This window comes from Crocuta crocuta, unplaced genomic scaffold (genome assembly GCF_008692635.1).
Source record: "Crocuta crocuta isolate KB4526 unplaced genomic scaffold, BGI_CrCroc_1.0 scaffold179, whole genome shotgun sequence".
Lineage (NCBI taxonomy): Eukaryota > Metazoa > Chordata > Mammalia > Carnivora > Hyaenidae > Crocuta > Crocuta crocuta.
The window spans coordinates 442,527-459,329 of NW_027551568.1; the positions used below are offsets into that span (position 1 = coordinate 442,527).

At 54.4% G+C, this 16,803-nt stretch overlaps 1 protein-coding gene across 2 annotated transcripts in view; it reads right to left on the bottom strand.

Annotated features, from left to right (window-relative positions):
• Positions 1-865: 865 nt before the first annotated feature.
• The window catches only part of RNF212 (ring finger protein 212), a 34,840-nt gene continuing 18,902 nt past the window's right edge, over positions 866-16,803 (bottom strand). For both annotated transcript variants that reach the window (XM_077750472.1, XM_077750471.1), the window contains 5 exons: positions 16,462-16,507; positions 12,854-12,917; positions 1,729-1,801; positions 1,228-1,376; positions 866-1,070 (listed from right to left, as the gene is read on the bottom strand). In XM_077750472.1, coding sequence (XP_077606598.1) covers positions 1,033-1,070; positions 1,228-1,376; positions 1,729-1,801; positions 12,854-12,917; positions 16,462-16,507 — 370 coding nt within the window. In that variant the 3' untranslated portion in view covers positions 866-1,032. The remainder of the gene's footprint in view (positions 1,071-1,227; positions 1,377-1,728; positions 1,802-12,853; positions 12,918-16,461; positions 16,508-16,803) is intronic.

Here is a 16,803-nt window from a genome sequence, read left to right on the forward strand (position 1 = left end):
CGTCAAAGGGCAGGCTGACCCTTGGGGGGCNGGGGCGGGGGTTGGGGTGGAGCTGGGGGCCAGGTCAGACTGGCGACTGTGCCCCTAAGCTGGGCTATTTCCAGGCACGAGTGCCATCCTGTAATTAAGACAAGGTGAGAAAATAAACACAACGGTAGATAGGCTGGCAAACACTTCCTTCGCACCCACAGGTGCATCGTCTGAGGGCTTATGTTCAACACACAAAGAACCTTAACAGGGACAGGGGAGCAGAACACTCGACGGCCGGCCCTCACAGTCACACCCGTCCCTGCACGGAGGCCCCGAACGCATGAGGTTGGTCCCACCTGCACAAGTAAGAGCTCAGTCCAGTCCTGAGGCCCCGTCTGAACTCCCAAAGGAGCCGGGTTCTGGGCCCGAGCTGCCCCTGGTGCCCGAGGCCCCTCCCTGGGGCACACTCTGGGCGTGTCCCCTGACAGTGACCAGACCTCCGGTGACCATCCTCGTCAGAGCCCCGTGACCGCCCGCTGCAGACGGAGGAACCCGGCGAGTCGGCGGCCTGCTGGGCGCTGGGCCTGGGCAGCTGTCATCTTCGTCAACGGCAGGACACTACTGTTCAGAGATCTCATTTAGTTTGGCCTTTCCAGTGAAAACTATCTAGATTTTTAAATTATTAACATTTATTTATTTTTGAGAGAGACAGAGCATGAGAGGGGGAGGGTCAGAGAGAGAGGGAGACACAGAATCTGAAACAGGCCCAAGGCTCCGAGCTGTCAGCACAGAGCCCGACGCGGGGCTCGAACCCACGAACCGTGAGACGGTGACCTGAGCCGAGGTTGGATGCTCAAGTGACGGAGCCTCCCAGGCGCCCAGAAGTCTTAAGGGACTAAAAAGAGCAAAGTTTGAAACATCTCACACACATGCCACCCCGGGTCATCAGAAAAGTACTTTATTCAATGATACTGCTTTGTTCCATCAGGAGAACCGCACGCGTCTTCTTACTGCCTCAGCGCACACGCCGCCCTGCACGGCCAGCCCCGGGCGGGAGCTCATTCACCTTCCGTGCGGGACGCCCCCGAGGCCAGCAGACCCTGCGGGAGCATGGACAGCCGTGACCCAGGGTGGACGCACACGGGAACGCGACTCCCCAGGGCTCAGGGACACTCCGCGCTCGTGCCGCACACTCACACCCGCCCCCCACACGCTTGTGCAGGCGCGGCACCTGCTCTCCGCACAGGGCACACTTGCCTGCTTGCCGTCTCTGCAGCAGCGCGGAGATGCTGATGGGCTGCCTGGGGGTGCGGCTGGGCGAGGCCCCCCCTGCTCCTGCTCGGCCTGGGGCGCGGGGCGCTGGCGCCTGCGGCGGTCCCTTGCCCGGGAAAGGCAGAGGCAGGATCCTAGGAGTAAATTCAATGACACAGTCCCCTCCCCGGCATCAGCTGCACCCCCCGGGGAGCTGGCTTCCGCACAGGCCCTGCCAGGCTCCGGAGGGAGGGCGGAGCGCAGGGCCCCTCCAGGCGTCAGTGCCAGAAGGGTCTCTGATAAAATACGGTGCAGCCGTTAAGGGGCCCCTTTGGAGTCTAGGGCCACTGTCTACATTACATTTTAGTTCCTAAAAAGCAAAGCACAAAGTGGTCTACACAACGTGACCCTACTCAGGACACACACACGAGTTTGAAGCAGGACACAGAAGGTGAGTGTCAGGAAGTACAGGGCGTCGGGCGGTGGCATCTGGGGCCCGGACGCTACCTGAGAGCCTGGGACGGGTCGCTGTGACTTGGCATCAGGCCGAGGAGCTGAGGCCCGTGGTGGGCGACGCCGCCTGTGGTGGGCAGAGTAAGAGGTGAGCGTGCGAGGCTCCAGGAGGGAAGACAAACACAGCGGGTCCTCGTCCCCCGCATCCCGCACCCTCCCCCTCCCCTCCCCCTCCCCATGGGGCAGGCGCAGCCACTGGACACACGCGGAACTCCTCGAATCCCGTGCCCCCCCCCCCAGGGCACACCCAGACCCCCAGACGTGGGCAGGGCTGCTCGGCCCCGCAGAGCCTCAGCCCTGCCCCGAGCTCTGGGCTGCGGGGGGCTCAGGAATGTCTGGAGACCTGCACTCTGCCCTGCGCGCACTGGAGGGAAAGGCATTTCCACAAGCTTCCAGCTCGGAGTCCTGCAGCGCCGGGACCAGTCTCCACCCACGCTGTGGGATATTTACACTCCCGAATTTCTGCTGACATCCTCCGTGCTAATAAGAAGCTTCTTTCAAAGACGTAAACAGCCCCTGGCATGCATTAGTCACAGCAGAGAGCAAATTTGAAGACGACTATTGCTTAATATCCGAGTTCTTTGCATCCAAATTTTGGAGAATTTCAACAGAAGAATGGCAAGGAAAACAGGAAGACAGTATTCAGGCTCCCCTTGTTTCCTCTCATATGGAAGAAGCTGGATCAGAGAGGGGGAGTGCCTTTCCAGGGCCGCACAGCACCCAGTGGCCGATGGGGACCCTGTCTGTTGACCACTGGCTGTGCACAGCACTCCTGAGTCCGCAGGTGGCCCGCAGAGGCCTCCGCAGAGTGGCTGAGAAATGGGACACAAAATGACTCATTTACCTTCTGTATTTTATGACGGTGGACACCCCGGGGCCTCGCTCGTTCTGCAGAGCCCACCCCTCCCAGGGCCAGTGGACTCCTGAAGAGTGATGACCTGTCTGAGCGCCCAGAGGTGCTCCACATCACCTCTCCACTCCCCCTAACCCCCCCCCCCAAACTGCTAAAATGATCCCAAGCAGCCAGTCCCAAACCATCCTCACCACCTGCCACCCCTTTCTGTGAAGACCACGCCTCCCCTGCCCCCTCTGCCTGCGGACCCAGGGATCCCCCGGGGCCCTGGGGCGCCTGCCTGCCTCCTGCTGCGGGGGCTGCGGGGCTGCTGGCCACACACCCGTCACACAGCTCCTGGGACGTTCCGACAGCGGGCACAGTGGGTACAGGCCACTTTGTGGAGATAACGGCTGTCCACAGAGGCCCCCACAGGTCCACTCACCAGGGTGTGGGGGGCGGGCACCTGCGCACGGCCGTGAGCACCGCGTGATACGTGGGGTCTGAGCAGAACCCCGGGCACGCGGGAACTGGAGCGCAGGGCACGCCCGGGCACCCGCTGCAGCCCCACTGGAAACGGGCGGTCAGGCAGACGCCAGCCAGGCAAGGCCCGGAGCTCCTATGCGGGAAAGCAGCGCTGATTAATGCGGGTCAGAAAGATTTCCATTGAAAAATGGAAGACCTTCGCTATTTAGGGAGGACAAGTTTCCTTATCCAGAACATGGAAAAACTCCTCTGCCTGTGACAGCAGACGGACAAGCCCGTGCTGACTCCTGAATGAGGCAACAACATGCCAGCAAAGCAGGCGCTGGCCTGCGGTCGCTGACGGGAGGGACCGGGGGGCGGGGAGCCCAGGGCCTGTGCCCTGCGTTGGGGGGAGCCCCTCGGCTCCCTCAGGTGTGCTCGTGGGGAAGGGACCCAGGCCGCGCAGGAGCCCCGACCAGCTAGACAGAGACGTGAACCCCAGCACGGCGAGCCCACGGGGGCAGACGGCACCCAGGTGTGGACTGGGTGGCCGCACAGTAAGGTGGGGACAGCGGGGGCGGGCGGTGCCCAGAAGGCTCCCGCACAGGAGACAAGATCGTGTTGGACAAGAAGACGAGGCACGAAGAGGAAACCCACGGCGGCCCAGGGACAGCATGACTCCTCCCAGGATAGAGTGGTGGCCACGGAGCCCACGTCCAGGGAAGCGACCTTCGAGAGGCACACAGAGTGAAGACACTCAGACGTGGACAGAGACCCGGAGAAGCCATGGCCGGCTGCCCTGCCCCACGACAATGGCACTTCCGGCTGAAGGGAAAGGAGAGCGCGGTGAGTGAGCTGGAGAGGGTCAAGTAAAGTGTGAAGTGTGCGTGTGCGATTCTCTCAAGATGTTTAAGAAATAGCAGCTTGTTTAAAATAAGTAGCGCCTGGGTGGCTCAGTCGGTTGAGCTTCTGACTTCGGCTCAGGTCATGATCTCACGGTTCGTGGGTTCGAGCCCTGCGTCGTGCTCTGTGCTGACAGCTCAGAGCCTGGAGCCTGTTTCAGATTCTGTGTCTCCCTCTCTCTGACCCTCCCCTGATCATGCTGCCTCTCCCTCAGAAATAAATTTTTTAAAAAATTAAAAAACATTAAAAAACCCTAACTAGTTCCAATGCTGCACTCCTGGCTGACACAGCATGCTGTGTGTGTCCACGCAGCACACGCGGTTACATGGGACCGAGATGTCACATGGCAGGGAGGGATGTTGCGGAACCGCGTTGCTGCATCTCACCAGAGCTAAGTCAGTATTCACATCGAGCACATTATGATGTGCGCACAATCACAGAACACGCTACTAAAATATGAACAGAGGCATCAAACGTGTGTCTGAGTGGGCTTGGCCGCCCCAACACAGGACCCCGGGCCAGCGGACACGGTCCCGGAGGCTGGCTGGGGTTCTAGAAGGGCCTCTCCCTGGTCCCCCATCGGCCACTGTCTCTCTGTGAGCTCACCTCACCCCATGGAGCGCGTGAGTGGAGAGCCAGTGAGCTCCCTGGGGCCTCCTTTTCTTGTTGCGGTTTTATGGTTTTGTGACATAAATACAACATGCTCCTCACCCTTCTTCTGGTGTCTCTTCTCATAAAGATGTCAGACCAGGGTCCCATCCAACGACCTTAGTTACTTTTTAGGGGCTCTGTCACGTGGCAGGGAACGGTTAGGGCTTTAATGTGAATTTTGAGGGGAAACAATCTAGCCCATAGCAAAATCATACACTATGCAATTTAATGCAAAAAAAGGCAGTTAAAGAGATACAAACAACAATTCCCAAGACATATATAAAATAGCAAAATGGCAGACGTAGATCTAAACGTACTGGTAACTGTTTTAACTATCAGTGGACCAAAAACTCCAGTCAAAAGGCAGAGATTACCAGAATGAATCGGGCAAGAAGGAAAACAGCTTCTAATACTGTCTGCAACAGGCACACTTTGCATTCAGACACAGATAGGTTGAAATTTTTAAAGTGGGAAAAGATATACTATGCAAACTGTCACCAACCTAAAAATTAAATGAAAATCCCACCATCTAACATAATTACGAGGCATGAATGTATTCACAAAGACAGGACCTGAACACTGACAGCCACCAAAGACCCCTGGGTAAAGAGATCCAGGGAGTGGAGAGACAGGCACGTCACGCCGATGGATTCAAAGACTCCAGACTATTCAGACAGCAGCTCTCCTCCAAACTGATGTGGAGATGCAACACAACTCCCACTAAAGTCTCAGCAGGATTTTGACAAATGGATCTTGAGATTAATGTAAAAATGCAAAGGACCTCGAATAGCCAAAATTATTTTGGTAAATTAAGAACAAAGTCAAAGGGGTTCCACTGATTTCCAAATTTCCGGTAAAGCAAAAGTAATTAAGAAGATGGTATTTTGGGGGGTGCCTGGGTGGCTTAGTCGGTTAAGCGTCCGACTTTCGCTTAGGTCATGATCTCGCGGTTCGTGGGTTCAAGCCCCGTGTCGGGCTCTGTGCTGACTGCCAGCTCAGAGCCTGGAGCCTGTTTCAGTCTGTCACTCCCTCTCTCTCTGACCCTCCCCTGCTCACACTGTCTCTCTCTCTCTCTCCTAGAAATAAATAAAACATTAAAAAAAAAAATTAAAAAAAAAAAAAAAGATGGTATTTTGGGGGGCGCCTGGGTGGCTCAGTTGGTTAAGTGTCTGTCTTCAGCTCAGGTCATGATCTCATGGTTCATGGGTTCGAGCCTCAGGTTGGTTTCTGTGATAACTCAGAGCCTGGAGCCTGCTTTGGATTCTGTGTCTCCCTCTGCCCCTCCCTGACTCATACTCTGTCTCTCAAAAATAAACATTAAAAAAAACCCTTAAAAGATGGTATTTTTGAAACTTTTATTTATTTTTAAGTAATCTCTACCCCCAGTATGGGGTCAAACTCATGACCCTGAGATCATGAGTTATCTGCTCTACCAACAGAGCCAGCCATGCGTCCCTAGGAACACATATTTTGATTAGTGGAAAAGAATACAAAGTCCAGAAGAATACTTTGGCAGTTACAACCAACTGATTAACTTCAGTTTTGGACTGTTTATATGCAGAATTACAACTGACTTTTATATATGGATCTCGTATCCTACAATTTTACCAACCTTGTTTATGATCTCTAGTAGTATTCCTAAAGACCCTGATCGTTTTCTGCACACAAGGGCACACCATCCACAGTAAGACAGTCTACTCCCTCTCCCCCAATCTAGGTGCCTTCCACTTCCTTCTCTGGCCTCCGTGCGCCGGCTGGAGCCCCCAGTGGATGTCAGACAGCATGATCCCTTTCAACAGCACCTGGTCAGCTGTGGGTTTTCTGCAGATGCCTTTAACTGATTATTCGAATAAGCTGCCTTTTATTACATGTTTCTTCAGTTTCTACAATGAATGACTAGAATTTTGTCAAATTATCTGTTGAAAAGATCTAATGTTTTTTAGGTCTTTAATTTCTACTAGTATACTAATTAGTCAATCTTCAGATGTCAAATAACCTTGAATTCCTCGGATAAATCCCACTTGGTGATGGCATACAATCCTTTATCTATGTTGCCAGATTTGATCGCCTCATACATTTTTAAAGAATTTTGTATCTGTATTCCTAAGGAATACTGCTCAATTATTTTTCTTGTGTTGCCTTTAGCTTTGTTAAGGTATTATTGCTAACCTTACCAAAATTGGAAAGTGTTCAGTCCCCTCCTATTTTCTGAAAGAACTCATAAAAGGACATTAGCTCATTACATGTTACATAAAATTCACCTGTAAAGCTACTGGGAAATGGGCTTTTCTTTGTGGAAAGCAATTAAAATTACTAATTCAACTTCTTTACTTGATGGAGGTCTATCCAGATATACTATTTCTTCTTGAGGTAGTTTTGATCATGTCTTGATAGGAATTTATTCATTTCATGTAAGTCATCTGCTTTGTTGGTATAGAAGTATTCACAATTTTCTTGCAATCCTTCTAGTATCTGTAGGGCATATAGTGCTATCATTCCTGATCCTGGTTAATTTGTGCTTTCTTGGTCACTGTAGGTAAAAAGTTTACCAATTTTGCTAATCTTTTCAAATGACAAACTGTTGACTCCAGACTTTTCCGTAAGAGTTTTCTATTTTATCGATTTCAAGTGTATTTCATTGTAGATAGCTTCCTAAGGTGGATGCTCACTGGCTTTAGATCTCCTTCCTTTCTAACATAAACATTTAAAGCTATACATTTCCCTCTGGGCATTGTTTCACCTGCATCTTATACATTTTAATATGTTTTATTTTCTTTTATTCATTTTCTGATATTACTGGTGAGTTTTTCTCCTTGATCCATTAAAAGCTATAATTGTGCTCATTTCCAAATACTTGTTTTATTCTCAGGTTTTTCTTCTGTTGATTTCCAATTTACTTCCGTTGTAGTCTGAAATGTAGTCTGAAACTCTGCATGATTACGATACCTTTAAATGTGTCAGTTGCTTTATACCCTGGTGTGTGGTCCACCCTGCAGAGTGCCCCATTTGCCCTGGAAAGGAACATACGCAGTGCTGTTCCCAGGTAGGATCTACATCTGTCAGGTAGGTCAATGGGGGAAACCGTGTTGTTCAAGTTAGTGGAGTGGGGTTTTGAAATATCCAAATCACAACTGTTGAATTAACCATTTGTTTTTGTCAGTTTTGGCCTTATGTATTTTGGGTCTTTCAATTTTGGTGTGGTCTACACTAATAGTATTAAGTTCTCCTGGCGTACTGACTCTTTTATCATCATGAAATGCCCTTCATGTCTAGTAATATTCATCTTAAGAAACCTATTGTGTCTTATGTGAAAATAGCCTCCTGAGCTCTGTACTTGATAGATCCTTTCCCGTAACTTTTCTATTTGTCTCCTTGCATCTACAGTGTGTCTTCCTTCGGGGCTATTTCTTGCACCATCTGCCAATCTCCGCTCTTCCACTGGCTTGTTTAGTGTGTTCATATTTAACGTTATCCCTGGTAGGCTGGGTCTGTGTGGCCATGTTGCTGTTTCCTTTTACAGCGTTACCAGTCTAGCTGCTCCATCAACCTCTGTGAAGAGTACTGAGATCTCTAAAACCCAATTGTCTATTCCTTTCCAGCTTGTCTGCTTTTGCTTCATTAACCAGCTGCTGTTGTGTGCGTAGCCACCCCGTATCACTGAGACGTTCCTCCTCGTCTCCAGAAACATCCTTAGTCCGAAACCATTTTGTTCAGGATTCACACTGCAGCTCCAGCTCATGCTTACCGTCTACACGGTGCATCCACCCTGTCTTCAGAGTCTCTGTGCCGCTGGATTCCAGCAGACAGTGTGCGGCTGCAGCTTCTCTACCCAGCCTGACGAGCTCTGCCTTCTCATCGGTGTTTAGTCCTGTTCATGGAGAAGGTAAGCATCGACAGATCTGATTTATGCCGATTCTGCTAGTCATTGTCCATAGGTCTCCTGCGTCTTTTTCCTTCTGGTCTGTCTTGCCTTCTTTCGTGGTAAACAAATGCTTTTTAATGTAATATTTTAATTCTTCTTGATTTTTAACTGTATCTTTAGAGTCCTGTTTGCGTTTACCTTAAACAAGTCCACCTAGTCAGGGTGGACTTCACCCTGTTGGGGCGCGCCCCCCGGGCTCTGGCACGCCCCGCCCCCGCCCGTGTGCTGCCCCACGTGTCACGTGTTTGTTGTGGGAGACTCGCTGCTTCCAGCATCCCACGTTGTGCCAAGTACCAGAGAACGAGACCCCTCCCTCCAGTCCCGTCGGCCTGCATCTTCCGCTCAGTGCCTTCCGTCAGGGTTGCCTGTAGAGCACGTGTACTAGCAGCGCTGCTGTTTTCATTACTCTGTGATAGGTTTATTTTGCCTCAACTTTTATTTTTTTAATGTTTGTTTTGAGAGTGAGAGTGCGGGAGGGGCAGAGAGAGGCAGAGACAGAATCCCAAGCAGGCTTTGTGCTGTCAGTACAGAGCCTGATGCCCCGTGAGATCATGACCTGAGCCGAAATCAAGACTCAGACGCTTAACCAACTGGGCCACCATGTGCTCCTATTTTGTCTAAACTTTTAAAGGAGAATTCTATTAGATACGGAATTCCTGGCTGACCCAGGCCTGGGGGTCTCTTAGCCTCTGTTACAACTTAAGGTCTATAATCCTTAAAACGGCTGAAGACAGAACACAAGGAAAGTGAACGAGACACAGCGGCTGTATGGGATGCAGGATGTCCTCACAGGGACTCTGAGCCCAAGAGCAAACAGGCTTCTCAATGGCCAAGGGGCAGAGCCGTGTGGACGCTGAGCTGCCCGCAGACTGTGCTGTTGCTCTGAGCGGCCCTGTGCTTCGAGGAGGGCTGGGGCGCCATGCCTGCAATGTGCTCTCAGGGCTCAAAAACACACTGACTAATAAAGGGTAGGCAGCAAATCTGGCAAAATCCTAACAGTTGGGGAATCTGGGTAAAGGGAACAAGGGAGTTTTTCATATCGTTCATACCATTTTTTTGTGTGTTATTTCGGAAATATTTTCAAAACAAATTATAAAAATACCAAGTTGGGACATTCATCTTACACTAGATCTCAAAACACACTCCAAACATCTTGGGAAAAGGTAAATATTAAACATTAAGAACTAGAAGAAAATGATATGAGTATGGAAAAAACCTGTCCAAACACAGAAATCTGTGAATAAAAAACAATGAACAGATTTGAGAACATAAAAATGCCAGAAGAGAAAACCCAGAAATGGACTCACAAACATATGGCCAACTAATCTTTGACAAAGCAGGAAAGAATATCCAATGGAATGTCTTAAAGACAGTCTCTTCAGCACATAGTGCTGGGAAAACTGGACAGCAACATGCAGAAAAATGAACTTGGACCACTTTCTCATATCATACACACAAATAAACTCAAAATGGATGAAAGACCTAAACGTAAGGCAGGAAGCCATAAAAATCCTGGAGGAGAAACCAGGTAAAAACCTCTTTTGCTTCTAATTCTGTGTCTCCCTCTCTCTCTGACCCTCCCCTGCTCATGCTGTCTCTCTCTCCCTCTCAAAAATAAATAAAACATTTTAGAAAATTTTAAAAAAGGGGCCCCTGGGTGGCTCAGTCAGTTAAGCGTCCGACTTCGGCTCGGGTCATGATCTTGCAGTTTGTGGGTTAGAGCCACATGTTGGTCTCTGTGCTGACTGCTCAGAGCCTGGACCCTGCTTCTAATTCTGTGTCTCCCTCTCTCTCTGACCCTCCCCTGCTCACACTGTCTCTATCTCTCTCTCTCAAAAATAAATAAAACATTTAAAAAAAACACACCAAAAAAAAAAAAAACCCTCTTTGACCTTGGCCACAGCAACTTCTTACTCAATGTTTCTGAAGGCAAGGGAAACAAGTAAAAATGAACTTTTGGGACCTCATCAAAATAAAAAGCTTTTACACAGCGAGGGAAACAATCAGCACAAGTAAAGGGCAACCGACGGAATGAGAGAAGATATTTGCAAACAACATTTCAGATAAAGGGTTAGTATCCAAAATCTATAAAGAACTTATCAAACTTAACACCTAAAAAACAAAAATCCAGTGAAGAAATGGGCAGAAGACATGAATAGACACTTTTCCAAAGAAGACATCCAGATGGCTAACAGACACATGAAAAGATGCTCAGTGTCACTCATCATCAGGGAAACACAAATCAGAACCACACTGAGATACCACCTCACACCTGTCAGAGTGGCTAACTTAACAACTCAGGCAACAACAGATGTTGCTGAGGATGCGGAGAAAGAGGGTCTTCTGCACTGCTGGTGGGGATGCACACCGGTGCAGCCACTCTGGGAAACAGTGTGGAGGTTCTTCAGAAAGTTAAAAACAGAACCACCCTACGACCCAGCAACTGCAGTACTAGGTATTTATCCGAGGGTTACAGGTGTGCTGTTTGGAAGGGACACGCACCCCAATGTGTACAGCAGCGCTACGGGCAACAGCCGCAGTATGGACAGAGCCCAAGTGTCCGTCGATGGGTGGATGGATAAACAAGATGAGGTATATACGTACAATGGAGTATTACTCGGCCATCAAAAGAAATGAAATCTTGCCATCTGCATCTACGTGGATGGAACCAGAGGGCATTATGCTAAGAGAAACTGGTCAGTCAGAGAAAGACCATCATTAGACGACTTCGTGCGTGAGGAATTTAAGATACGAAACAGATGAACACATGGGAAGGGAAGCAAAAATAATATAAAAACAGGGAGGGGGACAAAACATGAGACTCTTAAAGAGAGAACAAACTGAAGGTTGCTGGAGGGTTCGGGGGGGGGTGAGTGGGTGAGGAGCACTGAGGACACGTGCTGGGATGAGCATGGGTGTTCTACGGGGGATGGACCGCTGGACGCTACTCCGGAAGTCACTGCTGCACTACAGCTAACTCACTGCGATGTAAATTTTAAAAAATTAATTAAAAATGTTAAGCATCTAAAATTTTAAAAAATCAGATATAAAATTAAGCTACAAATTGGATAAAAGATGGCTACCTTTCATCTTGAGGATTTCATACACGTGAAGGACAAAAGGAAAAAACAGATACTTCACAGTAAAAAATCAAGAGATGACTGACAGCACTCAGGGTCACAGTCGCAGCAACGAGGACCTGTCCCTTCCAGACGCCAGGGGCAGGACGCACGAGGCAGGCCCCCCTTACTTCTCAATACTGATCAATACATCTGGAAAACATTTAAGGGGATCGCTGTTCTGGAAACACGTGCCAGGGAGAGAAGCCAGTGAGGACTGGTGACCCTGCACACACCCGCTCAAGTGTGGGGGGGCCGGTGAGGGGCGAGGGGAGGGGAGGGCGCAGCCGGGCTGGGCAGGCAGATGCCAGGTCTGGGTATGAAGGGGCCCGCGCACGAGGCCCTGTTCACGCAGGCCTCCACGCCTCAACCCTGTGACGGCAGACCCGGCACGACCACGACCCCGTGGGAGCAGCGGGGTGGGGGGCGCACGCCACAGCCTGCAGCCCCCCACGCTGCTCCCAACCCAGGGGAGTGCAGGGCAAGAGCGGCGCCTAAGAATGCGGCCGCGGACACCACGGAAATGCCGTTAACACGAGGCTGAACGGGGCTGGAGAACAAGTCAGGCCTTCTCACTGGGTGCGACACGGAGCTCCGTCGGGGGGAACAAACTGCCTAAACCGGGAAACTCCCTGCTGGGGGGCCCCAACCCCACTCAGCTGGGCCGGTGGCAGCAAGAGGCTCTCGATGAGCCCACACAGCCCCGCGGGGTCCTCCTCTGAGGCGGCTGCTAGAAGCTCCCCTTCGGCAAGAAGCCCGGGCGAGGCGGCAGAGAGCAGAGAGGCTGGGGCTGGGGGCCGGCAGGCGGGGTCACACATCGTGAATGTGAACGTGGCTCTCGGCTGGGGGGGCCGGGCCGAGGTGGGGGCTCGCCCTGCCTCCCGCTGGGACGGGGCGCGGGCGGGCGCGGGCACTCGCTCTGGAGACCCGCCGGCGACTCTGACACCTACCAGGAGGCAGACCCAGGACGACGCCATCTTGCTGGGGCCGCAGAGAGGGGCTGCGGGGACGAGAGCGCTTCGCGAGGCGGATGCTCGCTCGTAAAGGGTCCCCAATGGGCCCGGCAGCCACACAGTTCTGGGGAACAGGGCGCTGCCCACGCGGACTTCGGGGAGGGACAGCGCCCCCACCGGTGGGTTCTGCTGGGTTTGACCATGTGTTCCCTTCTGGGGAAGGTAGTTCAGTGGTGTGTCTGTTTGGGGCGTGGGGACAGGGACCCCCACTTACCCATGCGTCCATCTTGAGGTGGGCTGATCAGTGAGATTCTTGCCGGGCCAGCTGCTACCTCAGGCTAAACACGTAAGGAAAATAACTCAGTTTCTAACCCACCCTTCCCGAGAGCAAGGTCCTCCCCATTTACCGTGAACACCCTGCCTGGGCCCGTTGGGTCAGCTCCAGGCTCAGCAGCGTAGGGCGCTCACAGCAGCCCGAGCACTTGCAAGAATTTCAGAAGAGAGAAAATGTAAAATCTTTGGCTGATGTCAGAACATTTTAAATCCTGCATAAACCCTAATTTTGGACGTATAGTTTTGTCACCTTGAACTCCAGGTGTCGATGGGCGAGGTGTTCTCGCTCCTGGGAGCCCAGCTCCAGCCACGCACCGGTCATGGTTCCCAGGGGTGGTCCCCTCCGCAGTCCCGAGACGACAGCGCACTGGGGCTGTCACCAGTGATGGGGCCCCTCCAACCGGAGACGCCAGGCGTGCAGGCCAAGCGGTCCTTCCTGCTGCCGGCTCTTCACTGCCACGGCCGTCCCGGCCTCACTCCTGTGGCCCCCACAGCCCCGCCTCCTCTGCTCTGCCTCTACACTTGGCCACCAGGCCGTGTCCCTGACGGTGGCCGATCTTCCCAGCTCCCACCCCCGTGGCCCTTTGCTCTGGTCTGGCGGCCTCCCCTGGGCCCCACTGCAGGGTACCCTGTGCGACCCCACCCCCTGGCTCATAGCCACCAGCAAGCCTCAACCCCGAAGGGCCAGCGCCCTAGGGCAGAGACACTGCAAACAGCACTGCCCTGCCTGGTGGCCGGCTCGGCACGGAGATGTCCACTGACCGGCTGCTCACGCCCCCCACAGGGGGCCTCCTGGCCGCAGCGGTGGGCTCGCGGCAGCTGCCCTCCCACGGGCTAGAGCTCTGGTCCCACCCCTCCTGGGTCCTTCCCATCAGCCGGTCTCTCCCCACCCCCGCTCCAGGCTGAGTCGGGTGCAGAGACGTCCGCCACTCCCGTGCGCCCCCGCAGGGCTTTGCACCTGCTCCTTTCACAGGTCCCCGCGGGCTGCGCCCCCAACCTGCACCTCCGTCCAGCCTGGCCTGCACACCACTGCCACACACGTCCCCTGCAAGCCAGCTCTCCACAGCGGGCAGAAAGTTTGCAACTCCAGCAGAGAAACTGGTCACAGAGCGAGGACAAAGTCACTACGCTGGATTAGAATGCGGTCTCGCCCTGGCTTCTACTAAGAAAGGATTTCTAGTCGCTATATCAGCTCTCGAGTCCCGTTTCCGGGAGAATCCAGTAACGGGTGAAGCGGAATGCACGTGGACACACAGACAGCTGGCCGGGCTGTGCAGGCACCGCGAGTCCCTGTGAGGACCCGTGTCTGGAGCGCGGCCGGGAGCCACTGCCTAGGATCCGACCTGACACTTGCATGTTCCCTGAGGCCCCCGCCCCGGACAGAGCAGGAGCAGCCCGCCCTGAGGCAGCCCCAGGAAGCCACGACGCCCCCAGAGGTGGCCCACGCCAGGCTGCATTTTGGGGTGTGGCTCAGAGAGGCCGCACGTGGCAGATGGCTGCGAGGAGGGGCGCGCTCCACGTGCTGCAGGCCCTCCCACGCCGGCTCCCACAGGCGCAGCTTTATGGCTCTCCTTCCATTCACAACTTGCTCACTGAGAGTTCTTCCTGCCACCGAGCAAACACTCTAGAAAGATCTAGGACTTCCCCCAGTGTCAGGACAGCGTGGAAAACTCAGAGTCTAAACCTCCCCCTGGGGTGTCTGTGGTCCGGGTCCCGAGTGGAAGCTGCTGGTGCTGCGTCTGCCCACACTGCTTTCTGCATCCCGACGGCAGACGTGGGTTTGCTCCTTGGATTCTCCCTCGAGGCGGTTCTCACATTTTACTGGCCTCCCTCACTAATGCCTGCATTACAGCAGGTCTTCACTCGGGATTCGTGAGCCCTCATTTCACTGTTCACAGCGGCCAACCGTCGCTGTCTGCGTCTGAAGCGTCACCAGCACCCTGTCCATCTCTCACCTGCTCTCCCAGGGCCCCAGGCTCGGCGCAGGGCAGCGCGAGGGAGGGGGACAAGGGCCTCTAGAACCAGCACGGGCCACACCCCAGGTGGCTGACCCCGGGCTGCTCGCGCCAGGTGTCGTGTGGTGGGCGCCGCACCTTCTTGACTGGCCGAGGTGCCCTCACTCTGCGTCCCCTGCAGCCGTGGCCACTCACCCCAGACAACCCACAGGGGCCGGGGCCTCTCCTCAACCACTGGACGATACCCCTCAGGACAGACCAATGCAGGGACAGAGCCCTGTGCCCTCCCACGCCCTGCCCCGGGCCCAGGGTGGGGTTCCCAAGACCCAGCTGTCACCCTGCCCCAGCTGGGGACTCACAGCTGCTCTAGCCCAGGAGCCGTCACCTGCACCCACTCCAGGGCTGACAGTGTCCGGGAGCTGAGCAAGGGGGTGGACAAGTGTCCTGGAGGACTTGTGTCCAGCTCTGGCCTGGGGCTGGCAAAACATGACCCGTAGCTGTTGATAAAGCCCACGGTCTCCATCCTGGAAGCCTCACCTCCTGGAGGCCTGGGGGCAGAGCCTCACCTCCTCCCAACCTGCCCTTGACCACAGCGCGTGCTAGCCCTGGTCCAGCACCTCACTCTGCAATTTCAAGACTGTTCACTGTGTTCGGGTCCCTGGACTCTAACACCCAGGGACATGGTGATCAGCTTAGGATGTCAGCCTCTAATCTCCAAAACAAGGCCACATGTGGGTGAGGCTCCGAGTGCAGCCTCCGCGGAGCAAGGGCCAGCAGGCGGCGCGTGGGGGCTGGGATCCACAGGGCAGGGAGGGGGTGTACCCACAGGCTCCCTCCCACATGCGGGGGGGTGGCAGGGACAGGAGGGGGACGGAGATGGGCATGGAGGGGCGGCACACACTGGCACCGGATGCCAAGGACCAGGGTGTCTCCTCCCCCCCGCCTCCTATCCTGGAATCCAGATTCCTCCTTAACCCGGTTCCAGGCTGGCCCCTGGGAAACGAGCACTACTTCTCAGTAACCAGCCTGCACACAGCACACACTCACGGGGCCACCGGAGACGGAGCGGCCGCGTCCCAGGTGCTTGCGAACAAGCCGTGCCAGGCGGGATATGAATAAGTCAGGGCACCACCGAGTCCGTGTGCCCCAGGCCACTCCCTCTGGGGACCCGCTTCCCCACCCCTTTCCGGAGCAGCCTGGCATCTGGCCTGGGGTGCGGGGGTAGGGGAGTCCCAGGCCTCGCTCTACCAGGGCCAGGACGGACGGCTCGAGCTCCCTGGGGCCTCGCCTCTCTCCAAGTGGGAGCTGAGCCTCTGTTCTTCCGGGTCTCCTACCCTCTGCCGCATGCGGCCGGACTCGGTTTGTCCTGACTTCACTCGGCAGCTCTTCCTTCCTCCCCACCTGCTGCTCACGGAAGGGGAGCGCGCTGGAAACCGTTATCCAGGACCTGCTTTATGAACCACATCCCAGCCTGCTCGGGGCCCCGGGGCCCCCCCCGCCCAGCAGGGCCGGAACGCTGGTGCTTCCTAGCGCTGAGAAAACCACAGAGGCTGCGGGTGGGATGAGGCGGGACCCAGGGAGCAGGGGTACTCACTTTTCTTGCTGGGGAAGGAGTAGGGTCGACCTGCATGGACTCCACCCTGTTAAATGACAAGGGGTCACGTTCAGGGGCCCGGGGCTCGTCAGCCACGCGACACCACGGAGACTCGTGCCACAGGCCCCGTGCCCACGTCCAGGCCCCTGCACGCGGAGGCCTCCTCGCCCCGTCCCCGCTGCCCTCTCAGGCCCGAGCCCCTGCACCGCCCTCAGCGCTCCCCGCCCGCCCCGCGTCTCAGTAAATGTTCGTTCCTGAACTACTCGGCCGAGTCTGACACGGAAGCACCGCCGGGACCTCCTCGTAGGAGAAAACGGGCAGAAGAGGGACAAAAAAGAAAGG